Genomic DNA, 27,214 nt, shown 5'->3' with positions numbered 1-27,214 from the left:
TATCTATCTATCATCTATCATCTATCTATCTATCTATCTATCATCATCATCATCTGTCAATCATCTGTCATCTTCATCTTCATCACCATCATCCTCCATATATCTAACATCTATGGCAGTGGTTCTCAACTAGAGACAAATTAGCAGTAGCATTTGACAATATCTAGAGCCAACTTTTAGTTGTCACACCTAGAGCGGGGCATGCTACCAGCATCTATGGGGTAGAGACCAGGGATGCTGCTCAAAACCCTACAGGGCAGAGGACGCCCCACCCCACAGAGTCATCAGCCCCAGATGGGTGCAGAGGTTGAGAAGCCCTCTGGCTGAAGCTCTGTGTGTGGAGCATGAACTCTTGAGGCAGGATGTGTTTCCTACACATCTGGGTACTTGCAGGGCCCCTCCCTGTATCTGGCACACAGTAAAGGCTGTGCGGATATATGTGAGCAAATGCATGGGCTAATGAGTGAGACACCGTCTGTGCATCCCACAGCGTCATGAAAAGCCAAGCTTTTTGCCTCAGTGACTGCCGTTCATTAAAGATTGACAATCACTGTCCTTCTGTCAATACTGCCAGTCATGTTCTTCCCAAATCTTTCTCTTGACTTTTGTTTTTCCTCTTCGGGGAAGCACAACAATGACTGATTTGTGTATTTGAGGAAGGCTAGTGCATGTACCCCACATGTGGTTTTCCTAAAGAAAAGTTCATGAGGGATTTGCTAATAAGGCACCACATGCCCATCCCCAGACCGTCTTGCTCCATATTGGAACTGTCACCCCCGGGACCGAGGGATCCCACCCTGAATTCCTATCAAATACATCGTTGGAGCCACTGCCTTTGACTGTTTCCTTGCCTGATATACCCTTGCAGAAAATAGAATAATTCTAATGTGGTGGGGAAAAAGCAGTTTTTGAAAATTGCGCTTTACCTGCAAAATCACTTGAAATGCCCTTGCCCTGGAAAATAGTTTTATCGTTGCCCGGTTATTTGGAAAATATTATTTTATTATCAAATGTACATTATATTGACCTTAAAAATACAGTAAAGCAGTCATGGGGATAACATGTGTCCTATTTTCCATGAGCACACATTGACGGGGGGCGGGGGGTGGGTGGGGGAGACACTTCCTGGCTCTTCCAGGAGGCTCTGGATTCATTGTGCAGGGTCACGGCTTAGCTCTCTCCTGCCCTCTCCCCCGACTTCAGCTCTCAGGATAAATCCACAAACAAGGAAATTCAATACCCCAGCCTCCCATACCATAGGGTTGCTGGGGAATGTAATATAATAGCGGTTACTGAATTTGCTCAAGGAAGTATAGGGGATTTGTTTTTACAGTTGTATTTCCATGCCTGCTCTCATGTATCCAAGTCTTGTAAAGACCAATAATTTATTATTTTTAATGAGACAGAAAGTATTTCTTTCTTTCTAGACTCATCGTCTGATTGGAAAGAAAATATAAAATGTCTTTATGTAAGACATTATATAAAAAGTGAGTTCCAGGGAGAAAGTGAGTTCCATTATATAAAAAAGTGAGTTCCATATAAAATGGTAGCTGTATTGTATGAAACATGTACGTTACAGAAACATCAGTCACTGTGGTTCTAAGCCCTTATAGGGCAAGCTGGAGTTCTAAAGTGACAGGAAGTAAGTGAAAGACGGGTAGTCATTCTAGAACATTCTATCATACTAAGACTGCAGCAGGTTAACTAGGGGATGCGTCTTCAATGGGGCAACAAGGCACTGGTCATCTCTACGGTTTATTTTCAGTGAGTGCTCCTTAGGTGTGCCGCAGACGCCCAGTAAAGCATTGACGTGGCGTCTGCAATGTTCGCCCACCTCCGGTGAAACGCCCCAGAGGCGCAGGTGGCCTGCCATAAACGTCAACCAAAGTCCCCGGAGAGGCTGAACCGTCCTTCCTGCGTCTGCATTGCTTCCTTTCGCCGACAAGGCATAGGTCAAAGTCAACATGAACCTGAAACCCAGCTGGGGGCCACCGTGCACCATGACGGACCAGTTAAGAGTTCTGACCATCCGGCCGCAGCAGCTTTCCTTACCAATGACGCTTTGTTCTGACTTTCCAAGCAATGGTCGTGGAGTCCATGCCCTGGGGGTGGCGTCTCAGTAGACGTGGATATAAGTAGTCTTTGAGTCAGTGCCTAGGATGTTCTTTGCGGTGCACTTGTAGAAGCCTGCGTCTCTGTGTGTGGCCTGCTGGATGGTCAAGGAGCCTTGGGGATGAAGGAATCTGTTCCCATAGAGACGGGCCTGCGCCCCGGCGGTAAGGTGCGATTTGTCTGGCAGGTCCCAGGTGATCTCAGCTTTGGGAATCCCCATGGCCATGCAGTTCATCTTGACGGTGTTCCCGGGCCGCGTGTAGATGACGGGCGTTGGCTCACTGGTGATCCGGGGAGGGTACGCTATCACGATAACTGGGAAGTTCATGACGGAAGGGCCGTACTCAGTGTCCACCTTGCACACGTAGGTCCCCCTGTCGAACACGGAGGCGTCACGTACCGTGAGGGTGCCGTTTTCCCAGAGGGAAAAGCGCCCCCGTGTTTGGGGGCCCTCTAAGAGCAAGGTGTTGGGGAGTGTCCAAGAGAAGCGAGCCGGCCGGCCCCTTGGAGGGATGCAGTGCAGCTGCAGGGTCTCCCCATTGATGATACTCACCAGATGGTGATACTGGTTACTGGTCTCGGGTTTCAGCCCCACCTTCAGAGAGACCAGCCTCTCCGTGTAGCCGGCAGAGTTCCGGGCCACGCAGCGGTAAGCCCCAGCGTCCACGGAGGAGAGGCTGCTGATGTGCAACATGCCATCACTCTTATGGTAGAACCTCTGCAGCTGCTGGCCGCTCTGGAGCTCTGTCCCATTGGGAAGGACCCACAGCAGGGTGGGCGTCGGGGTCCCTGCGGCCGAGCAGTTGAGACTGATGGTGTGGCCGGCCATGGCCGTGATCTTCTCGCTGACAGGGTCATGGAAGATGGGCTTCTCCACGGGCTCCAACACAGTGAGCTGGACAATCAGCCTGGCCTCCCCTCCCTCGTTGCGGCCAATGCATGCCAATTGCACGGAGTCGCTCTTCCTAAGACTCCTGATGTCCAGCGTGCCGTTGCGATGGATGGTGATCCGATTCCCATAGTAGGGGGCCGGCAGAACCACGCCCTCGGGAAAGGCCCACAAGACTCTCGGGGTGGGGATGCCTTCTGCCTGGCAGTCAATGAGTTTGCGGCTCCCGCCGGCAGCGATCTCCCGCACGGTGGTGATGGCGTTGGGGTTCCCGTTGATGGTGGGCGACTGGACGTTGACGTGAATCCAGACGGTTTTCCTGTCCTCCCCCGCGCTGTTCCTGACCACACAGGTATAATTACCGCTGTCTGAGCGCTGGGCTTTCTGAATGAGGAGAGTGCCGTCCTGATATATCTGGTACTTATCAGAGGAGGCGGGGATCAGCCTGTTGGTTGGAGAAAGCCACGTCACCTTGGGCGTGGGCTCGCCTTTGGCTTCACAGGCCACGGTGACCACGTCGCCGTAGGGGACCTGGACCACGGAGTACGTCTTGTTCCGGATGGCAGCGGGCTCAGTCACCACCTTGACCCGCACCCTCATCTCATCCTTACCAACCTGGTTTTCGGCAAAGCAGGTGTAATCCCCTTCCTCCCGCATGCCCACCTCATTGAAGTAGAGGGTCCCATTGTTGAAAACCACGTAGCGCTTGGTACGGCCACCGCCGTCATCAGACTGCATGAAGGAGTTGACCAGGCTGCCATCCGGGAGGCTCCAGGAGATCTCAGGGTTGGGAAGCCCAGTGGCCACACAGTCCACCTTCAGGTCACCCCCGTAGAAGACCTTGTGGTCATTTTCCTCCTTGTGCTCAATCTTGGCCGGTTTCATGACCACGTTCACCTTGAGCACGACAAAGTCGTCTCCAACCTTATTCCGGGCAACGCACAGGTAATCCCCTGCATCTTTGTCCGTGACGGATTTCACCACCAGGGTCCCATTGGCGAACACCTTGATTCTGGTGTCAAAGCTGACCGGAAAAAAAAGAAAGAGGAGGACGTCAGTCTCCCATATGCTCTATCCTGGCTTTAGGTCACCGGAACAAAATGAAAACATGTGGTTCTGGAAACTATCTGGCCACGTGGCTGCTACTGCAAAATGTCACATTGGTTCTGCAGCCTGGAGGGGACTGCGTTGGACTGCATTCACAGGCGGAAATCATTGATTTACCACAAATAAGAAGTCGACTCGGTAAGAGTCTGACCTTTGGCTGGCCTGGCCCTTGACTCAAGGATGTGAAAGGCAGTCAAAGACTTCCAGCCTGTTAGTGTGGGTGTACGTGCATCTCGTATTTGCAGGGCGGTCAGGGCTCAGCTTACAGTAATGATAAAATCAGGCAAAATGCGACAACCATGGAGAGAATGAATCTGAGTGAACTCCATAAAGAAGTGGAGTTCTTCCTGAATAAAATGCTTCAGCTGTTTATCCTTGATAATCTTGTATTATATTATCTCCCATTATGAGGCAAGAGACTGCCAAGTGGCTACTCTATGCACTGTGTAATTGGGGTTATTCCCAGAGTTTTAATGCTAACACTGGGTTTTTTAGAACATGGCAATATTGATGTGACGTTTCTTCCCTAGGACTTGTACCTAAAGCTGGATGACATTCACCAGCCAGCACCCCAAGCCAGCGTTCCATTCCCCCATGTGAAATGATGACATTGGACCTAAGCCCACACACCTCTGGGTTAGTAGTTCAAAAGCTTTTCAGTTTAAAGGAGCCGATAATGGGGAGAACAATAGGAAGGTCTTCACTATGTATGTGACCTTTTTTTTAAATATTGAGGTGTCCTTGTGTGTCAGACTAACATAACATAATAAAATTAAATTAAATTAAAAAAAAAGAACTCATGTTTTGAATAAGAGGTGGAAAGACTTGGGAGGTTCTTCCTTTAGAAGTGTCCAGACTGAAAAATCTCGATTACACATAATTTATAATGGTGGTATTGGAGAAGGAGGGGGTTGAATTTAAATGCATAAATAATTCCTGAACTTTGCATTATTCGAACAGCATGTGTGGAACTGTGTTGTAGAGCTACCAAAAAAAAAAGAAAGAAAGAAAGAAGAAGAAGAAGTCTGCCTATGGTTGAATCAACCTGATTATTGTGAATAAAATACAAACAACTACTAACAATGACCAAATAAACTGTTTTGTTGGCCGCGAGTGCAAATCAAGTCAACATAAATCAGCAGGAGAGGAGCAGACAAAGATATTTCAATGTGTCTTAGAGTTTAGAATCCAAAACTTTGTGCAGTAGCTCATGTCTGCCAGCATTTTGAAACTTCAAAGTGGTGATTCCTAGCCTCGGTCATAATCACAATCCATGGAGCAACCCAGAAACACAGACATGCCTACCCACCGCTGGGCATCGGGCTTCAAGAAAAGTTCCAATATCTGTATTTTTAAATAGTCCCAATGTGAAGGGAAGGCATAGAGCCCGCTCTTTTATAAAACGCACATGGGTTGTTTAATCATACTTTCCAAAGAATGTAATTAGTCCAAATTTAGTAATAATGAAGCCACAGAGACGGCGATTTATGATTTATGGGGAGATACTAGTAAATCGGTTCACATTCGTAGTGGGATCACATTCTTTTGCTGCCGTTCATTCAACACTGCCTGAGCCGTGCCAAAAAAAAGCTGAGAACAGTTCTTCCGCACATCTGCTGAGCTGGGATATAGTCCAGGGAAAACTGCGTACGTGGTATTCGGGATGGAGTGTGCAAGGTTCACTAGGCACCACCCAACTGTCTAAAGTTAACAGGCTGCGAGAAAGCGCGTTTGCCTTCTTCCTGCACTGGAAAGAGAGGGGGGAGGCCAGGCACAGCTGCTCGGAGCCCCTGAGCGCTGGCTTCCCTCCCTGCATCCTGGGTGGGACGGATGTCCACATGCATTCCTGCCTGAGCTGCCGGGCTGTGGATGCTGGAGACACACCATAAGCCAGGGTTTCTCCGCCACGTTCCATTTTGCCAACCATTGTCTCTGTGCTCTGTATCTTGAGACATGTATTGAAGAGACATTGGCACTTTTGGATCTAGCCCATGGTTTCTCAGCCTGGGCACTGCTGATATCTGGGGCTGGATGACTCTCTGGGGTGGGGCTTCCTGGGCACTGTAGGGTGCTGAGTAGCATCCCTGGTCTCCACCTACCAGATGCCGGTGGCAGCTTCCACTCTAGTGTGACAACCAAAAATGTTCCCAGTCATTGATGAGTGTTCCTGGTGGTGCCATCTGTCTAGCTGAAAACCACTGAGAGAGATAGATAGATAGATAGATAGATAGATAGATAGATAGATAAGATGGATGGATAGATGGTTGGATGGACGGATAGATGGATGGATGGTTGGATGGACGGATAGATGGATGGATAGATGGTTGGATAGATGGATGGATGGATGGATGGATGGATGGATGGATGGATGGATAGATGGACAGACAGACAGATAGATGATAGATCAATTGTGTTTCATGCTAGGTCAGAGTGTCTCAGCCTGGGCACTCCTGACGGTTGAGCTTGGATGACTCTCTGGGATGGGGCATCCTGGGCACTGTAGGGCTTTAAGCAGCATCCCTGGTCTCCACACACCACATGCCAGCGGCACCGCCATTCCCTGAATTATGCCAATCAAAAATGTCTCCAAACATTGCGCAATGTTCCCTGGGGCCAAAATCACTCAGGGGGTTGAGAACCAGTGCTCAGGGTGCATACATGTGGGAACAGAGGGCACTGGATGAGAGAAGGTGATCTTCTTCGAAGCCAAAATAAACTGTTAGAATTCCAGTTGTGCCAACCCAGTGCCCTAGTCACCTACCCCTTTAACTTTTTTGTGTTCACACCCTTTCATTCTTAATCTAAGCCTGTTTTATGACAAGATCTGCAACTGCGTCTACAGTGTTCTGTTGAAATCATACACTACACAAAGAAGGCAAGCTAAATGTGGCACCTAATATTATCACTTAACATACAAATAAATATAATCGTTAAAACAAAAGTTATCGGTTCATTTCTTTGCTTGGAGAGGGAGACGGCCGGGAAAAGAGCAGAAAGTCCAAGTGTTTGTCCCAGTTTATAAAGACAAGATCTCACTGGGCTAAAAGGAAATGTGTCCGCCTCCCCCCTCGCGGCACACACGGGGAGTCCGCTCTGTGCATCTGCGCCCCGGACACAGAGTCATTCCCTCCTCTGACCGGCCCCATGGAGAGGGCTCCCAGGATGGCCCCAGGCATGTTTTAGGACGCGGTCCCCAGCTCCCAAAGGGGAAGCAGGAGCATTAGAGCGGTGACCGGCGGCGAGCCAGGAGCGGGCACGTACCTGAAGAGCGAGTCCATCATGCGCTTGGACGGCAGCCGCCAGAGGATGCGCGGCCAGGGGTCCCCCGAGGCGCTGCAGTCCAGGCGGAGGGTTGCGCCATAGCGCACGTCGGTCCTCTGCGGGGAGGTGCCGGTGATGCGCGCGTTGGCCGCCGCGCGCTGCACGGTCAGCTGCACGGTCCTGCGCGCAGAGCCCACCAGGTTGGCGGCCACGCACTCATAGCGGCCGCTGTCCTTGGGCGCCAGGTTACGGATGTAGAGCGTGCCATTGGGGAAGACGAACAAGTTCCCGTTGATGAACTGCGAAGGGCGGATCTGGGTCCCGTCCCACAGCACCCAGCGCACGCTGGGCAGGGGCGCGGCCTTGGCGGTGCAGTGGATGTGGATGCTGAGACCCGGCGGCAGCGAGATGTTCTCCAGCTTCTCCTGGTGGATGACCGGCGGCAGGGCTGCCACGTGCAGGCGGATGGCCAGGCTGTCCGTGCCCGCCGAGTTGCTGGCCACGCACTGGTAGACTCCTCTGTCTGAGAAGGAGGCCTCTTTGATGGACAGCGTCCGGTTTTCGTGCAGCGTGACCCTGCCCTCCACGGGGGACACGGTCTGCCACACCCTCCTGTCTGGGAAAATCCAGGAGATTTGGGGGGCTGGGGTTCCCTTGGCCAGACACTCCATGGCGATCGTGTCTCCCAGGTAGACGGTGACATCCTGGTAGTGGGAGGCGAGGATCTGGGGCTGCTGCACCGTAACGGACAGCAGGACCGCCATCCTGTCCACCCCGTGCAGGTTTTTGGCAGTGCACACATATTGGCCTCGGTCCTGCACCTGGACCTTTCGGATGACAAACGTCCCGTTCTTCAGGACCTCGAACCGTTGCACTCTGGTGTTAGGGGTCATGAGAGCACCTGCAAGTCAAAACACGTGCAGTCAGGTTCTGCGTAGACACACCGTTTCAGGAAAAACCAAGAAGGAGGGCTGTTCGGGGAGTAGCGGAATTCTCCCCTCTGTGTCCCGAACAGCAACAGCGAAGGCCAGCCCCCACCTCCAACACGGAGAAGACAGAACATTCTGTCGCACCATTTTTGACTCTTACACCAACGCCCCCTGCAAGCAAAGGGCAGCCAGCATGGGCTTCGTAGAGTGTTCTGGAAGCTGCCAGGAGGCCCAGGCCCTCCCCAGGGGACCTCCTCGTCACTTCAGCTCCTAGAGACGCCAGCCCACCTCACTGGCACAGCTTGTGAGCTCTTGAGGTCCCCAGGCTTGCAGCCACCGTCCACCTCTACCCGGCCAGGCTTTGGAGTCCAACACGAGCCAGAGTGAGCGGGTCATTTGCTGCCCACTGTGGCTGAGGTGAACGCCAGGTCGTGCAGTGTTCGAATCGGGGGCGTTTGCTTCTCTCTCTCCCCACCCTGTACTTCCTATATTGTATATCTCATCTTCCTGGGGCTCTGCCACAGGGAGGATCGGTATGAACCAAGTGTTCCTAATGCTTTGGCATCTGGGTCCTGCTGACTCTGGTGGGAGGACAGCCCATCCCGGAGCTAGGCAATTCCTATGGTTAAGAAGCAATGCACCATTTAAAAGCAAAACAAGCAGTGCAGAGCCCGCATTCCTACCCCTTTGTCTATGGGGCTCTCACACGCCCAGGCCACCATGCACCTGCCTTCATCTTCCCAGGGCACGTACCAGACAAATAGGGGAGCCCCTGTGCCCCAGAGCCCACTGAAATCAGTCAAGCCAGCCAGCGCCAAGCCTGCTTACCCTGCCTCACCTGTTTCTTCTTGCAGAAACCGCAATAAAGGCTCTTGTGCACGTTTCCCCCTCTCCCCCCGCCTGCCGACAGACCCTGGTCCTGCCCTGTGGGGTCCCCTCCTCGTGGAGAGTGAATAATAAACGGTCTTCCGTGGCAGGCATTTCCTGATGTGCTGGCTTACCCTTTCTGAAGAATAACAAATCCCAGATTTAAAAACTGGAAAGCCCTGACCTATAGCATTCTCTTCATCTCCCACACAGCTGGGTTCCCGGGTCCTGCCTCCATCACCGGCCATTCCTTGAGCTCTGACAAGCTCCCTCTGCTGCGGCCGGCAGGAGAAGCTGATTCGTGGCATGTGCACGTCTAGTGAGGGGACATGGCCCAGAGATGCTCTGATATCACACAAGATATGGACAACCCTACAGACTGATACAAATGGGATGTCCCAATAGAGAAACAGAGGCACCATCCTTTGAGCATGAAAACCCATGGTGTTCCCCATTCGCTCCTTCGAGCAACATTCCTTATTAAATCATTACATAAACATATGACATCAATGACGAGCTGATCAAAGAAGTCCGTAATCCCCGTGCCCAGAGCCTCTGCTGAACTTTGGAACACGTCCAGCTCTGGTGACATAAACCTAAGCAAAGAATGCACTTGAACTCCCTCAAGTGCTATGAGCATAAATCATTCCTATATCATCAAAGCGGAGAGGAGAAAAGAAACGATCCCTCTGATCAGAATCCAGGCCTGAAGGATATGTCCGTGTTGGGGGGCGGGGGGACAAAGGGAAAGGGGACAAGGTAGGTCTTTCACGGAGGCTGTGGCCTCTCAGATGGTACTTTTCTGCGTCACCTGACAATTGTTTCCCCATTCAAAGGAAAGGGTCATTTTTACGAAGCTGAGAGCTCTTTGGGCATCCCAGAATTCCAAGTATAGGCCATTGTTATGAGCTGAATTGTGTCCCGCCAAAAATTCGTACGTTGAAGCCCCATCCCCTAAGATATCAGAATATCACTGGTTGGAGATGGGGTCATTCAAGAGATAATGAAGTCAAAATGAGGTCATTGAGGTGCACTGTAATCCAAGAGAACTTGTGTCCATACAGGAATAAGGGATGAGGACAAAGACGCGCACAGAGGGACGGCCACGTGAGGACACAGGGAGCAGACAAGGTCTACACGCCAAGGAGAGAGGCCTTGGGAGGAACCAGCCTTGCTCGCCTGGATCTCAGACTCCCAGCCTCAGCCACGCCTCGATTTCAGACTTCCAGGCTCCAGGACCGGGAGAGAATAAAGGTCTGTCTATGAGGCAGCTAGTCCGCGGTGCTTTGTTATGGCAACCCAAGCAAATGAACGCGACCATATCTCTAGGTTCAAGTCAAAGCAATGTCTGATGAGCCCAGAACAAGCTGCATTGACATCTGGCAGCCAGTGGAAGGGCAAGGGCAATCTGCTCACTCTTCCTTACCTTCATGGCACCCCACATGGGTGGTGGAAGGGTTTTGTGCTAGGTTTCTCTGGGAAAAGGCAAGTGGTTCCTTTATGAAATATTCCCGAGCCTAGGTCATTCCCTACCCAAAGAACCTATGACATGTCTCCATAGTCCCATTAAAATCTCACATACCTTAGAGCTCAAGAAAGAGCTCTGGGTCCTTACTTCCTGTCCCCCTAAAGGAATATCCTTGTATCTAGGTTCTCAGATGTCCCCTTCCATCCCATCCATCTGTCCTTTACCCAGACTCTGTAGTTTTGCTCGGGGTCACAGACTCAAGTGACCTCCTTCTACACCAACCCCGGTTAAAATGCAAACACGTAAACGCCTTACCTGTAGAAACCTTTGTCCAGGTAATGAAAGGCGTGGGTTTCCCCGTGGCCTCACATGGGAGCACAGCATCTGTCTCTGCAGTGACAGACACGGTCTGAGGGGATCTGGTGATAATTTGGGGCTTTTCCCCAACCGTCCAGAATTTGGATGCAGGGGGTCCTCCAGCAGAGAAAAGCTTTGAGGTGCTGTGATGGAAGCTTCTGGAAGGCTGGCCAGAAGATGCCACAAAGGGGATGGAGCTCCGGGTAGAGTAGACCACAGGGACGTTCTGTACGTTTGTGGAGGGTGGCCCAGTAGCCCGGGGAGGATGCAATAATGGAGGTGCCGGGGGCCCAAAGTCTGCGTGGATGACGCTCTGAGAATGTATCCTATTGTAGGGACCTGGGTTGACTTTTTTGTCTCTTATCACAGGGGCAGAAGAGGTAGGCACCTGGGGTTTCAGAGTAACTCCCAACTGTGGGAAAGAGAGAGTCCTGTTGAAAAAGAAAGGGAACCTTCCATTGGGATAATGGGGGACTCTTGAACTTGGAAGCTTGCCAACAGGGTCTCTGAGATCCGGGATGTTGTTATTCCCAAACACTTTGGAGTTGCCGTTGAATCGGTCCATCCCTTGGTCAGTAAACTTAGTGGAAATGCCAGGTTTGGGCTTTAGCGCTGGAACAACGGGAGCTGTCGTACTTGATAATCTTGGAGTCATCAAGTGCTTATTCTCTGGCAAAACCCTTGAAGGATACGCCGTTATTCCTGGTTTGTTGGTGAAGTGACGAGGCGGCTGGAAAGTTACAAAGTATCTAAAGGAGCCTTCTGTGGCCGTATGTGTTGGCCTCACCGTCCCCCTCGGTGGGATCGGTTTGGCAGGAACTCTGGCTGGCTGGGGGAAGACTTGGACTCTCCCGCCCTGGTGCTTTCCATCGGGGCCCCATGGGAGACTGTTTTCGGTCTTTCCATCAAAGGCTTCTTTTTCCAACTGCTGCTTTCGAGCTGAGTTAAATTTATCCTGGTTGGAAGAAGGGGTGGATAATTCATTTGGCGTCAATACATGCTGAGTTCCCTCATTATTCACTGGGGGTGCTTTGGCTTCTGGGACCCCCACGTAATTCAAGAAAACATTTTCCTTGGAATCTGTTGATGTTGGAGGTGTCTTTGAAGTAAGAGGTGTGGGCTTCGTGAAGGTCTGTACCAAGGACACAAGAGTGGTGGCTGGGAATGGGGATGCTGGCTTCCCCATCGGAGTAGGAGTCGGGGTGTGATGCCGAGGTCTAATTTCAGCTGGAGTGGTTTCGTGATGATCTTGAGCATGGAGGGTGGTTTCTGCCTCACTTGAAGACAGGACAGTGGTTGAAGCAACCACTTCTTCCAGTTGAAACAGTGTAGAGGCTGCAACTGATGGTGGAAATTCCGAAGGAACACCCAGATCCTCCAACTGTTTAAGAAAGGGTGAGTCTGTAAGGCTTTCCACAGAGCTGGTAACAGGTGCATCTGTCTGCAGCCTCCCAGGCTGGGCTCCCCTTGGGGGATTCCAGCGTGAGGTTCCTGGAAAGCCAGAGGGAGCCGATTCCTCCTGAAATCCTCCCACAGTGGAGACCTCAGAGCCAGGAGGTGATGCAGTATTAGTGAAGGAGTCGTCAGGGACTGAGCTGTCGGTTTTATAGTCACTGATGTTTGTGACACCGTAATTCTTCATTTCTTCTCCGTCCCATGCAGGCTTATAGGTGACTGGAATTGCCTCTTGGAATTTACTGGGTGGTAAGTGCCTTTTTGTGGCAGCTGTCACAGAATCTTCCACTGTAGCTTTCCCATGCGGGTCCCCAGGTGTCAGGGAAATGGTTGTCAATAAGAGTACAGTTTCTGAACTGGGGGCAATGACATTTTTAGGTTTGTTTTCCGGCGAAGGGCTGGGCGTGGATGCAGAGTCTGGAGGGCTCACCGTGGAAGTGAAATGCCGATGTTTATTTGGCCTCTTCCTGTGTTTCCTTCGTGGGGTCCCCTTGGATACGGGTTCTGTCTGCTTCTTCGTCTCCGACTGCTTGGGGGTACCAACAGTGCTGTCAACCCAAGATGCTGGCCCCGGTGTGCTCCCCACATGGTCTGGAGCCTTCGCTTCAGGTACTTGAGTAGGTCGAGTAGAAAAAGCCTCCACTGGGGCAAAAGTCGTGGGCACGGTTTGTTTATGGCGGTGTCGGAATCTGTGGGGGCGGAATCTCCTCCTCCCGTTGGGTCTCTTTCGGGAAGGGTGAGTGGTCAGCCCCCACGGCAAAGTGGCCTTTCCGGTTGGCGTCACTGCTGCAACCGTGGTGGTGTGTTTGTCGAAGAGAGCATCAAGCGTGGTTTCCCTGGGATGTTGAAAGGGAGTGATGCCATTCACTCTCAGGGCAGGGTTCAGCAGAGTGGTAGATTCGACACCCTTTCCCATACTCTCAGGACTTGGGGAGTTTGTGGGGTCTCTCTCTGGCATACCTGCTTCCCGTAGTGCCTTGGAATTCTCCTCTGTACCCTCTTCAATCAGCGGGTTGCCTTGGGTGCTTAAAGCACCTTTCGCAAGCCGAGTGTCATCTGTTTCTCCCTGTGGATGTCCTTCTGATGGGGCATCTGGCTCCCCTAATGTGAGCCCTTCTAATGGTTCAGATGTCCTGGAGTCATCAACCCACATGATGGTGGTTGGTGTAAAGGGAGTGGAGGTCAGCTCTTCCATGTTCTCTTCATCTGGTTGTGGGTTAGTCTCCAAATCTGGGGGAATGTATGGTACAGTCTCGGACTCAGCCAAGGAGATGGCGCCCAACGGAGACTCGTACTCATTTGACGTAGGCTCTGGCATGGATCCAGCATCTACTGCAGGCCAGCGCTCTGTGGCCGTGTTTTCACTGGCGGGCTCCTCGTAGACCAGGTCCAAGGTCTGCAGAGTAGGAGAACATTCATGAGCTATGGATATCAGGGTGCTGGCTATTGCCCACTTTGGGTCAGCTTCATTGGGAGTGGTATCCTCAGTCTTAGAAAAGTCATGGTCAATGAATTCTTCCAGATGTGTGCTTGTCACTTTGGGCTCAGCAAGACTTACTTCATCGTGCCCACTTTCCAGTCCCAACCTGGTTGAGGACACAGTACTGGAAACCTGATCCTCCTCACCAAATAGAGACGCATCTGCTGAGGTTTCTTCGGCACTGGTTGTGGTCTCTGCTGGTGATACCGAGGGGGGAGGAACTGCAGGCCGAAGGGGTGTCACTTCTGGACCCACAGATGGAGGCGTGGTGGTTTTAATGACTTGGGGTATTTCAGTTCCCTTCGGGAGATTTTTCCCACGTACTCTGGCTAAAATATCTGCCCAGCGCTCTGGATTAATCTGTTTGTTGGCCATATTTATCCTTCGCCTGGACTCAAACACTCTGCGACCTTCTGCGATGTTCGTCTCGGGTTCTTTTTCAGAATTCTTCCAGTGTTTGAGTTTTCTTCGCCCTTTCTTGGGTTTCTTACCTCCGGTGATGGCATCGTCTTTTGTTTTGATGAGTACCTCTTGGTCCTTTGCGTGTAGACCTCTCCTTGAAGTGTTCTCTTTGTCTCCTATGCCTGAACCCCCTTCGTCCTCCACATCATCTCCCGGCACTCTGGAAAGACTCGTCCCACCTGGGTGTCTGCCCTTTTCGGATGACCTGCCGGATCCTTTCTTATTCACTGTGACCCCCACAGTAAAGTGATCCGCCCCTTGCTGGTTGACAGCCACGCATCTGTAGTAACCGCCGTCACTGACTTGGACCTTTGGGATGGAAAGAGTTCCATTTGCCAACACGTATGCATGTGAGGTGTTAGCCGAATTATTAATTATCTGTTTGTTTGGAAGAATCCAGCTGAGCTGGGCTTCGGGGATAGCCAGAGCACTGCAAGGCAACATCACTGGCTCCCCTGGGTTCTTCTGAATTGTCACCGTATGACTATCGGGTGGCTGAGTGGCAGGCGGTTGCACAAGGACCCTGTATACCATCCGGTCCATTTCATCCCTCACCTGAGCAATGCACTGGTACAAACCCGAGTCCGACTGCTCTGTCGATCTGATCCTCAGCCAGCCGCTGGTGAGGATGGAGAACTTGCCATTTTCGTCCTCCATGGGTGCTTTGAGGACAGAGCCATCCGGGAGCACCCAGAAGATGGACGGACTCTCAGAAGCCTTCACGTTGCAGCTCAGTTGGCATGGGCTCCCTTCCAACACAGTCTGAGCTCTTTGCACTGCTCCGCTGGGCTCGATCATCACCCAGCTTCTGCTGCGAGACTGCCTCACGTCTTTGGTGGGCATGGTTAATGCATAGTGGGAATAATAGGAGAGCAGCACCTTTTTGGCCGTACTCTGACGTCGGTTGAGTTGGAGATCTATGGTCGGCTGCATGACCCATTCCGGTTCTGCAAGAATGTGGGCTCTGACGCCCGTGTAGTAGAGGGCATCGTCATCCACGTCTTGCCTGTAGTGGTAGGCGACCTTGGGGTCTTCGCGGAGCGTGAGTTCTTGGTTCAGCCTCACAGGGACCTCACTGTAATAGGCGATCAGTTTCCACAGCTTCTCATAGTTTTCCCGAGTCATTGGACACTCAAAGTCCAAGGCAACAGTCGCGTTTATATCAATCTCTTGAGGGTCCGTCTGGTTCAGGTGAATTTTGTACACATCCATTGGCTTCTTGATGTCACAGACCAAGTTCACTGTGTTCCCGTGCTCATCAGTCATATTCAAAGAGATGTTCCATGGGGGGAATTGGAACCCCTCCAGAGAGAGCTGGCTGTCACCGTCCTCTTCTAGTTCCTGCTCCTCCTCGCTGTTCCTGCTCCTGTTCTGTCGCAGAGGGGACACTATGGAAGGCTTCAGACAAGTAATGTCCTTCAGCTTGTGAATCTCCTGTTGGTGCAGTTTGGGGGGACTGGAGCACAAGGTGCATAACTGACCACCTTCATAGGCTTTGTCCTTCTTACACTTCAGAGTCCCTAAAACAAATAATCAAACAAACATGCCATAAGTTAATGAACCCAAGAACGGCATGCCTCGCACACGGCCAGACGGTAAAGTCTTTGTGTGCCTCTTTATCACCTCAGTGCATGTCCCTCATGACTTAATACCTTACTCATGTCTGTGACTGCATGAATGACCTTCAATCAATTTAGCACAGAGTGGGGGCGCCTGGGTGGCTCAGTCGGTTGAGCGACTGCCTTCGGCTCAGGTCATGATCCTGGAGTCCCGGGATCGAGTCCCGCATCGGGCTCCCTGCTCAGCAGGGAGTCTGCTTCTCCCTCTGACCCTCCTCCCTCTCATGCTCTCTGTCTCTCATTCTCTCTCTCTCAAATAAATAAATAAAATCTTTAAAAAAAAAATTTAGCACAGAGTGTGGTAAGGAACTACCATTTTAGAACTACTTGACAATGAATAATGAATACTTCTTTCAAAAGTATTTTTAAGTTTTTTTTTTTAAAGCAACTCTATTCACACACATTATACAACTTACCTTCTCTAAGGGTCCAGGAGGATCTACATAAACAAATGCAACCCGTGAAAATAGTTTCAGGTTAAAGGACCCACTTTTGCCATGAATCACATCGTATGTACCTTTTATAATTTTTTTTCTGTTGCTGTAATTTTTCATTTCAGTGTCTACATTTTGGATTCACATTCTACTCTTGGCTTCCAGGACATCAAGTCTTCCAGAATGTTCTCCTAATCTGGTCTGCCTCTTTCACTCTTTTGTTCTTCTTGGGCCCCTGACTCATTACTGATGGAGTGTTCCTTGACTTGGTCTGGGCCCCCTTCCATCTCACTCTGCCCCGTCATCCATGGCCTCACCCACATGTAGGTTTCCATCATCATCCATTATCCAATGATGGCTCCCATATGTGCTTCTCCCGTCAACACACGTCTTATGAACTCCACACCCAATTTTCTACTTGATGTGTCTGTTGCAAAGTTACAAAGTCTCCTCCAACTGACATTTGCAAGGCCGAATTATGTTTTCTCCCTGCTCCAGACCTAGATGCCTTTTTATAGCAGTAAATGGAGTCACACTATCTCGCATTGGGGAAAGGAGAACAGTACAGTCCTCTGAATATCTGCCCTCTTCTTTCCATTCTCACTGGGAACAAATCAGTCAAAGGACCATCATCTATAACTTGGAAGCACATGAAAGTGGGACATAAGGTGTATGTGCAGAATGGTCCTAGATAGGCACAGGCCAAGATGCTAAGTAGAAATTGAGGATAGCAAGACCTCTTAAGGGAGGTGATTTAAAAACAAATTTTTAAGGATTTTATTTATTTATCTGAGAGAGAGAGAGAAAGCACGAGCCAGGGAAGGGACAGAGGGGCAAGCAGACTCCCCACCGAGTGCGGAGCCTGTCGTGGGGCTCCATCCCAGGACCCCAAGATCATGACCTGAGCTGAAGTCAGATGCTTAACCTACTGAGCCACCCAGGCGCCCCAAGGGAGGTGATGTTTTAACAAAGCTCTGAGCGCTGAAATTAAATCAGACCCTGGAACATCCAGCAGATGCATGGTCTTCGCGGGTCCAATGACACTGATTGGGAAATAAGTTTGGAAGGTATAAGGAAGCAAACAGACAGCAGTGTGGCTATAGTGAGTGACTAAGTGGGGGACCTGCATGTTGCAGGAGGGTGGGCACGGTTGTGTAGGAACTCCTAGTAAGGAGTATAACGTTCCATTCCAAGAGCAATGGGAAACCAGTGGACATTTAGACAGCAGTGTGGCAGGACCACACGCTTCCGCTGACAATTTGTTCGACAACTGCTCTGGGTAGAGTTGATTGAAGGAGAGGTGATCAAGGCTGCAAAGACCTGCCCAGAAGGCCCGACTCTCCTCCTAGAGAGAGAAGAAAGGAGCTGGACCCAAGCTGCAGGTCATGGGGATAGACGTGAGCCAACAGACCTGGGATATGGTAAACCCAATGGGATTGAGGATGGGTTTCAAAGTGCGGCTTGAGGAAGGGAGTAAAAGAAAGACAAAGAAATAAACACTTCCTTATTTTGAATCAAAATTTACTGTCTGGCAATATCTACACAACACTCCTGGTTTTCTGTTCTCTTGATCAATGCAGAACATCCCTCTCCCCCATTCTTAAGAGAATAACGTCATAGCCACTGCTGGCCCTCTCTTTTCCAAACTTCCTTGAGCACCTCCTCATGGGACAGGGATGCACGGAAAACCCCCCATTTAGCTGTAACCCAAAGCTGCACGTAACACTCCAGATATCCAACTGAAGACAATCGTAGTCAACTATATATAACTGATTAAATGATCATCGCTTTATATTTCACAGAAGGATACATCCATTATGGAACAGGGGGGTCTTAACATCGAGGTTGTACGACTTCCATGAATGTTTCCCGCCATACCGATTTCGTGATGTGCTCTTCACAAGATAAAGCAACGTCAGAACACCAGAGAATGGAACCTTTCCAGAAGGGTCAGGAATGTGCCGCGGGGAGCCACGTTCGCTCTGCCCTCCTCTCTTACCTTTCGATTTGGCATCCCACTCCAGAAACCACTTCATCTCGCAGTCACATGACCACGGATTGCCATGCAGGTAAAGATTCTCCAGAAGTGGCATGTTCTGCAGCATCCCCATGGGCAGAGTCCTGATCATGTTGTCAGCGAGGTAGAGGTGTCTTATGGTGGAGAGTCTGAAATAATCCAGAAACGTCAACGTGGAGAACGTGCCGGGATGGAGCTGGTGCAGCATGTTTCCCTCTAAGTGGAGAAGCCTCAGGGATGTTAAGCCATTGAAAGCTTGTGGGTGGATAAATTCGATCTTGTTGTGGTCAATGTGCAGTCTCATTAAGCTCCAGAGCCCCTGCAGGGTCTGGGCTGTGATCACGCGCAGCTTGTTATAGCTGAACTTGAAAACCTACAGAGACAGGGGCGTAGCAGAAAATCCTGTTTATAATTTACAAAGCCACAAGCAGGGACAGAAACCAGAACAGAGGGCAGGGAAGTAATGACATGAAGCTGGTTTTTAACCTAAAAAAAAATGGCAATTTTATTAATCGTTTGGGAGCATTAGATTGTTCCCACTATTCATTAATGGTCCTACAGGCTGTAATTACTGATGCTTGTAAAAGCATGAGTTTACCTGGAGGGAGCTGAGGTCTCTTAAAGCCCCGTCGGGGATGCTGGGGATGTCATTGCCATGAATCATAAGGAGCTCCAACTTGGTCAGTCCCGCAAATGAGGTTTCTGACAAAGCCTGAATACTATTAAATCTAAAAAAAAAAAAAAAATGATAATAGTAATTGGAATAAGAAACAGTGAATGCTTAAATCCCATATGGGAAAGATTCTGCAGCCTGCCCAGGAGCAAGTTAGCAAAATGTTGACTCTGAGGTCTATTGGTGCCATTCCCAAAACACATTTGTTGCTCTGTGTCCGTGTCCATTACCAGGGTCAAAAGGAAAGTGACGTATTTTTATTCGCCTTCATTCAGTTCAGGAATATTCGCTGGGAATTTTGACTAGGAACATGTTAATGGAGTTAGAGGCGATTTTAGGGAAACAAGTAGGATTTAAGTTCTAAAGGAAGTTGTTCCAAATGGCTCTTCTTGGAAACTTGCACTGAAAGTGTCAGTAATGATGAATGACACACGGGTCATTGAATGCAGAGACTTAGCATGAATGCAAAGAAATAGGCAGCTTGGGACATAGCTTGCATCACAAAACAAGAGAAGGAGGTGCTCCAGGCTCTAAAGGGCCAAATGAAAGAACTAACTACCCAACACACCAACACCATATGTCACAAGCACAAGCGGCCATTTCTGATGGATTCTCTAAATTATTTGTAAACGTTCTGGTGTGTTTTGGGTTTTGTGTTTGCATCCACATTGGTAAAGATGTTTCCTTGACCAATCTGAAAATTCCTCATTGCTACATTATTGGGGGCACAAGGGACTCCCGAGAGTCAATCCCTGGGGAAGGGATTCTGAAATGAATGAAGAATCCTGTAGTGGAGGGCATTTACTTTATGCCACTGCTTCTGCTGAAATAGAACACATCTAGCCTGACATTCTGTATGACTTCTCTCTATCCCCTAGATAAAAGGAAACAGATCTGGACACGAGGCAGGTGAAGTGCTCATAGCCTAAAACACCAGATGACGCCAGGTCTAATTTTCTTATACATATGTGCCTGAATCCAGACCCGGAATTCAAAGTCAAGATGTGGGTAATCACTCCTCTAAGAGCCAGGTCTAGGAAGCATTACCTTTCAGCTATAAATTCCAGGAAATACAATCTCTGAGAGCAAACCACTCACCTTCATTACTTGGAAGTCTTCATAGAATTACTTTAAACATTGCCTTGTTTTATAAAACCAACTTATGCAAAGGAAAGGTCTGATGGAAGGAAATGTATCCTGTCTCATTAGGAAAAAGCAATAGGGATTCAAAATAATGCACAGGGACAACAGAGTAAAAATGTAATCATGGTTCCTGTTTGTCATTTAACTCATGGAGTCAATAGACAGTTAAATACAGAGGTTCCCCTTTCTGGATTGTATGGGCAGTATCTGGAGACATGCTTGGGCATCACAACTGGGTGGGGGTGTGTTGGTGGCATCTGGTAAGTAGAGACCAAGGGTGCTGCTAAACACCCTACAATGCACAGGAGGGCCACCCACAAAGAATGACTCAGCCCCTAATATCAAGAATTTGAAGATTTGAAAACTTCCCAAGCAGAAGAGATTCTGTCTGTTGGTCTGTCTTTCTGTCTACCTATCCATCTATAGATCTATCTGTCCATCTATGCATCCATCCATCCATTCATCCATCCATCATCTATCTACCTATCCATCAATCCATCCATCTATCATCTATCTATCCTTCCATTCATTGATTCATCCATTCATCCATCATATCTATCTATCTATCCACTGGTCCATCCATCTATCTACCCATCCATTCATCCATCCATCCATCCATCATATATCTACCTATTCATCCATTCATCCATCCATCTACCATCTATCTATCCATCCATCCATCATCTACCTATTCATCAACCCATCCATCCATCATCATCTATCTATTCATCCATCTATCATCTATCTATCTATCTATCTATCTATCTATCTATCTATCTATCTATGGTAGTGGTCTGAACTGAGTGGTCTTGCCCCCAGGGGACATTTGCAATATCTCGAGTCATTTTTGGAGTTCACAACTGGGAGAAGGAGAAGGTGCTACTGGCATCTAGTGGGAAGAGGTCAAGAATGCCACTCAACACCATGCAAAACAGGACAGCCCCTACAACAAAGAACTATCCTACACAAAAATGGAAATAGTGCCCCAAGTAGACTGAGGTTGAAGAACCAGAGTCTAACCCAAGATGGGATAGTCTACGAACTATGCACTGCCTCATTCACTTACTAATTAGGATTCTACAGTGAAATCTGTCTGGGATGGTGAACCTAACAGGGAATGGATGGCAGAATCTAAACTCCTTTCCATTTCTGGATGCCTGAGGTTTGCCTGGAGACAGTAAGTTAGGGGGAGAATCGTATCAGGTGCGGTAAGTGGGGTTGGCAGGCAATCTAGGAGCTGGGGGTCCACAGGAAGGAGTGTGCTTCATTTGCTCCAACTTCAATGGGAAATGACTGGAAGGTTTTAAGAAAAGGAGTGACACGGGGCGCCTGGGTGGCTCAGTCGTTAAGCGTCTGCCTTCGGCTCGGGTCATGATCCCAGGGTCCTGGGATCGAGCCCCACATCGGGCTCCCTGCTCTGCAGGGAGCCTGCTTCTCCCTCTGCCACTCCCCCTGCTTGTGTTCCCTCTCTTGCTGTGACTCTGTCAAATAAATAAATAAAATCTTAAAAAAAAAAAAAAAAGAAAGAAAAGGAGTGACACAGACTAAGGTATGTGTGAAAACAATGCTCTACCACATGGAGAGGGAGTAAGTAAAATCACCCGAGAAGACCCTGAAGGTAAGAAAAATAGAAAGACCAGAAGGAGGAGGCAGGTCTTGGGACAGAGGAGGTGACAGTCAAAGGCTCAACCTCTAAGCGGGTATTTTCTTCCCTCTGAGGACCCAACGCATGTGGACGAAGCCTCTGTGCGCCCATCTAAAATCCAGCAGGGAGACGGGGAAATCAGCGTGGTGCTCAGGGAAGAGACTGGAATGAGTCTGCATGGAGAGTCTGCAACATTATCAGCCACTCGCCCTCCTGTGCACAATGCCTCCCTCACTTGCTGATTGAGGGTAACTGACCACGGAACCACGTCAAGCGAAATGTTTTCTCGTATCTCAGAAATATAGGTGAGACTGCTTCACCAATACCGGTTAGAATCACAAAACAAATTCTAAAATTAAAAAAGGGCAGTGTGGGCATTTGGAAAATTCAGAAAGAGGTCATCAAAACGAGTCTTTTCATCAAGGGGAAAATAAAAGTCCTTAAAGGTCTAGAAATATGACACTAAGTGGATGATTTTTTTGGTTGTTGTTTGTTTACTCAAAAATTCTTGGAAAGTAATTGTTGAAAAAGCTCGGGCTGTCCAAAGAGGAAACAGCAGATCTCTTTTTCCATGGTAACTGAGGACCCTGAAAACATCTCTGGGGGAATGAAAGATTTCATTAGTGCTTTGCCAATAATCTCTCATTCCTTGAGAGTTTTCTCCTCCTTCCAGATGGCTAGAAGACAAATCAGACCCTGAGTCCTATCTGTATTAGACGTTGCTCTTCTTCCCCACCCCCCAGCAACAAAATGCACGATGACAGTCTCATGAATCAGAGAAAGTGCTGAGAGAGAAGAGTGATCTTATTGATTGAAATGAAAACATGGCATATGGATTCATGTTACCAATTAAGCCAGATGGAAGTAACGTACGTCGGTGCAGGGAAGCTATTCCTTAACTGGTTTTCTTTTTCCTTTACTATCACACCACAGCATCTCAAAATACTATTGCCGTCAAAAGGAAAAGAAAGCATCTTGATGTCTATGTTCTATTCCAGCGGACAAGCATTTGGGGAGACCGTAATTCAGAGTCTTTACCATTTAGAGTTCGTTAAAATGCAACCCGCAGAATCTATGTTCTAACTGAGAAATTAAGTTTCACCTGTACGAAATATTTCCATGTAAAGACGAGTAGAGGGAAAATGTCACAGAAATTATGAGGTATATACAACTCGACAAGCCATGGTCTAGTGGTGTTGCTAGGATCAAGCCATCACACTGTTAACCTTGTGGTCAACATGGGGCATCTTCCCTGCCCCGGTTTTCAACCGGAAGGCCAGTAGGGAAAACGCTGATGCTCCAGACCCTCAACACACAACAGGGGGCACATTCATGTCTTCTGGGCGGGACACACAGCGCAAAACCATTTCCTCCACCACCCCCATTCTCCCACTTTCTCGGGGAATCCACGAAGTACCTTCAACTCTGTGCTCTGCCAAGGGGTCAGGCTTGAGCGACAAGGTGGTGAATCACAGCAATATGGGACAATATGCTGAGAGTGGTTCACGAGGGCAACGATCTCTGTTAATTCCCATTCTCTTCTTCTACTGCTGCTGGCCTTTATAAATGCAAGAAGTTCTTTTTTTTTTAGACTCTGTGCTATAAGATGTCCAAGCATATGTACAATTATCTGTTCATTGACTCAGGTTTGGCCATTTCATTTTACTAAAACGTCCCATCAGTGGCCAGTCATCAAATCCTAAATTATTTTTGTTGTTTTGTGGGTGCTTGAAAATAGCTTATGTATTTTGTTGAGAAAGTCCAAGTAATTGTTTATAAACTTACACATGAATACCTGTAATTCATAGCAACTAATATTTATGTACAGGAAGCATTTCTGCATATGAAACAAAATTTTAAAATAAAGGAGCTCTATCTGAAATGCTGCATAAAAACATCTCTTAAAATATATCCCTATTTTAAAGAGGCAAAATCTGCAACAATTCTTTTATTTCCCCAAAGTCACTATCGCATCACCCGGATAACTTACAGAATGTCAGAAATGTCCAATTTATTTTAAAATTATGTTTAATAGCTTCTGAGGTCTATTTAAGTAAGTCTATTTTTATATTTAGGTCTGTGTCTGATACATCCGTTCGGACCCATTATCTGGAAAATAATCGTTATCACGGGAAATCTCTGGACACACTGCAGTTGTTCAGGATGCTGGTTATTAAGCCTTGTGATAGTGATTGCAGTTCATGGATAAATTCAGATAACCGCCCCCAAAGGATTGCATGTAGTATAGTTAACATCCATCACCCTCGATTCTGCCCATATCGAGGTACACAAAGCTAGATAGAGTGACACAGAAAGGAATAAGCATTTGCAGTTACGTCAATGAGCATACATGTATGAAAAAAACAAGCAAAGAGGCTGAAACTGTTCAGTAAGAATGTGGTACAAACCCCAAATTGATTCTTTCCACATGTTTAGAAATCCCAGCGGGCACAGAAGCCAAGGAGCGAAATGTGCAGTGGACCTCGCTAGGAACGTAGCAGGTGCAAGGGTGAGGACAGGCGAGCGTGGGTCGAGGATGTCCCCAGAGCAGGATCAGCACCACGGAGAGTGCTGGCCAGTGCCCCTGCCTTGGCATCTTGTCGGGGTGCGTTATCCCTGGACACCTGTGGGGGAACCACAAAATGATATCCGTTTATGGCCAGGTCGATCTTATGCTCAGCAGATGCTGTTTCAAGTGTTCATTGTGATTTGGAGCTTCCCAAGACATCATATGGTATCCTTCAGTGACACAAGGTATCTGAGCCAAGAAACACGAAACTTACTTTCCTAATCTTTCCCCGTTAACTTTAATCATTACGTAGGATGCAAGGTAATTGCTGATTTTGACACTACGATTTGGAAATAGTGTGTGATGAGCGAGGGTAGGGAATACACACACCGACACACTAAAATATATATACATATGTGTCCAAATATACATATTCGTGTATATATATTTGTATATATGTAGAGAGGAGAGATACATTTGTGTTTCTATAATAATAAAGTAATTAAAATAACTATGTGTCTGCCTCCAATGTCAATTCCGAGCCATTACATATTGTACGTATTTGAAGTAAAAAAAAAAAAAAAAACTTATCAAGAGTGTCGTTATTAAGAGTGTTTCCCTTTTTTAGTGACGTTACTTAAAGTTTTCAATATATCTTCTGAAAGTGTTTAAAGGGTTCACATTCACTAAGGAAAAATGTATTCCATTATATGTGGGTTTGTGTACTATCCTTAATTTTATTTTTTTTCTTGGAAGAGGCACAGGGTTACCACGATGCACCATCGTTGTTCATCGGGGACACAATTTATAAAATGTGACATTAAATGACGAGGAAAGCAGGTACCTGATGACATATATTCAGGCAAAGGAAAAAGATCAGTGAAGTCATACACACAAAAATGGAAATGCTCGGATATTTCAAATGATAGGCTGCCTCAGCTGTCTGGTTTAGAATACCCGCGGTTATTTATTTTTTCATGCATTGGCCATCCCTTAATCATTTTATATGTTCGTCATCTCTTGAATGAAGTTTCCTTAAAAATAGTAATGCACGTGGAAAGTAAAGTGCACAACACAGAAACGCGCCTGCTCTGGGCAAACGCTAACTGCTGATATCAAGCTCATGCGCTCGCACAAGCTAGGGGCATCCCAAATCCGGAGCTTTTCCGTCCTTTAAATCACTTCCAAATAGATATTCTTTTAAGCCCGTGTGCGTCCTCTCTTTGAGCTGCGCGTCAAGCGCTGACGGTGCAGACAGCCCCGCGGGAAGGAAATTCAGGCTTCACCTCTGCGCTCGGTGGCGAGAAGGTTCCTACAGCCCCACGGAGTGCAGCCTCCCCGGCTGCCTGCGCGCTTCCCCTCGGCGCTGGGCTCCGCCGCCCGCAACGCGCGCTGTGCCCATGGGCGGCCCCGGCCCCCGAGTGGCGACGTCTCCTCCGCACCCTGCGCTCTCGCCAGGTCCTCCCGAGAGACCGAGAGCGCACGCCCCCCGGGAAGCCCAGGCCTGGCGCCGCGGGGGGAGGCGCCCTGAGCCAGCAGGGCCGCCGGGGCCCGCGGGGAACCCGGAGAGGCTGGGCCGGGGCGGGCTAGCTGGCGCGGCAGCCCTGCGCCCTGGCCGGCTTCCAGCGCCGCTCCAAGGAAAAGTTGGGCTTTCCCGGAACGCAGCTCGGGTGGCCCGGCGGGTAGCCCCTGCTGGGACCCGCACACCAGGAGCCGTCTCTCCCGGCTGACGACTTCTCCAGCTTCCGTGCGGCTCAGCCCCCAGCGGCCGGAGGCTCTCCCCCTTTAGGAGGAGGAACAGGAGAAACTTCAGCGCAGGGCGCCGAGGAACTCTGGGGAGGCCCCGCAGCTGTGCTGTCCCCTCCAACGCAGGGCGGACTCGCTTTCACTTGGAGGTCCCCTGGGCACCTCCCTGGAAACCAGGGATGGGTCGGAGCGAGATTGCCAGGTCAGGGAGGGAAGGGGTAAAGGAGAAAAGGATCCTCCCGCCAGATTCGGCTTCTCTCCTGCCTCCGCACTGGCCCCTCTGCCCCAGTGCCAGGGACACTGCCATGCGTCTCTTCGCCTTCGCCCAGCCTTTCCCTTGGCCGAACCCCAACTCCACCCCTGCAGCAGGGTCCGCGCCCCCCGGGCGCCCAGGCTGCCCTTGGTCCTCACCTGTCCTTCGGAAGCTGCGACACACGGGAGCGGGGCGCCCTGAGCATCCGCGGGGCCGGGGCGCGCGAGTCACCGCCGGGGGTCCGCCGGGGCCATGCCCTTCCCGGGCCGGGGGCGAGGCAGCGAGGCTTCCCAGCTCGGCGCGGAGAGCCGGATCCCTTTTATTCGCGTCGCCGAGAGGCTTCCCCGAGTCCACGCCTCGGCCCACCCCCACCCTGCCCTGCCCCACCCCGGGGAGACGGGGCGCGGGCCCGAGCCAAGGGACCCTGGCCGCGCGCGCTCTGCGCTCAGCCCTCCTCGCGCCTTTTCATCGCGCCTCGGCCCGGGAGGGCACGCCTCGCCCACTCCGGCTGGAAGAGCGGCCGCGGCCCAGCGCGCGCGGCTTTGGGGCGGAGTGTTCCTGGTCCCGGACGCAGTCCGGGGACCAGGGGCAGCGGGAGAGGCAGGGAGCGCGCGGCGAGCCGCGGCACACGGTCCGCGCCCCGGACCGCTCTCCCTAGCAGGGCTGGAAGGACGCTTGCTTTCTTTCCGGGGAAGGGAGAAGGAGCAGGGTTTGCACTCCTCCGGGCGGGACGCAGTTTTCTCTGGCAGCTTCTCTGCACCCGTGTGCAGGCGGGAGCCGGCTGAGCT

The 27,214-nt window shown here is 49.8% G+C and overlaps 1 protein-coding gene across 1 annotated transcript; it reads right to left on the bottom strand.

The window, feature by feature from the left end:
• Positions 1-981: 981 nt before the first annotated feature.
• Positions 982-27,214, bottom strand: MXRA5 (matrix remodeling associated 5). The gene is made up of 7 exons (XM_081809226.1): positions 26,585-27,214; positions 24,327-24,542; positions 19,056-19,185; positions 18,440-18,830; positions 10,949-15,907; positions 7,370-8,270; positions 982-4,025 (listed from the first exon to the last, which is right to left on the bottom strand). Exons 1-7 carry the CDS (start codon positions 26,629-26,631, stop codon positions 2,117-2,119), a joined length of 8,553 nt encoding a protein of 2,850 aa, XP_081665352.1. The 5' UTR covers positions 26,632-27,214; the 3' UTR covers positions 982-2,116.

The sequence above is a fragment of the Leptonychotes weddellii genome, chromosome X (genome assembly GCF_054177405.1).
Source record: "Leptonychotes weddellii isolate Sample4059 chromosome X, ASM5417740v2, whole genome shotgun sequence".
NCBI lineage: Eukaryota > Metazoa > Chordata > Mammalia > Carnivora > Phocidae > Leptonychotes > Leptonychotes weddellii.
This window is presented reverse-complemented; position numbering and strand designations above follow the sequence as displayed.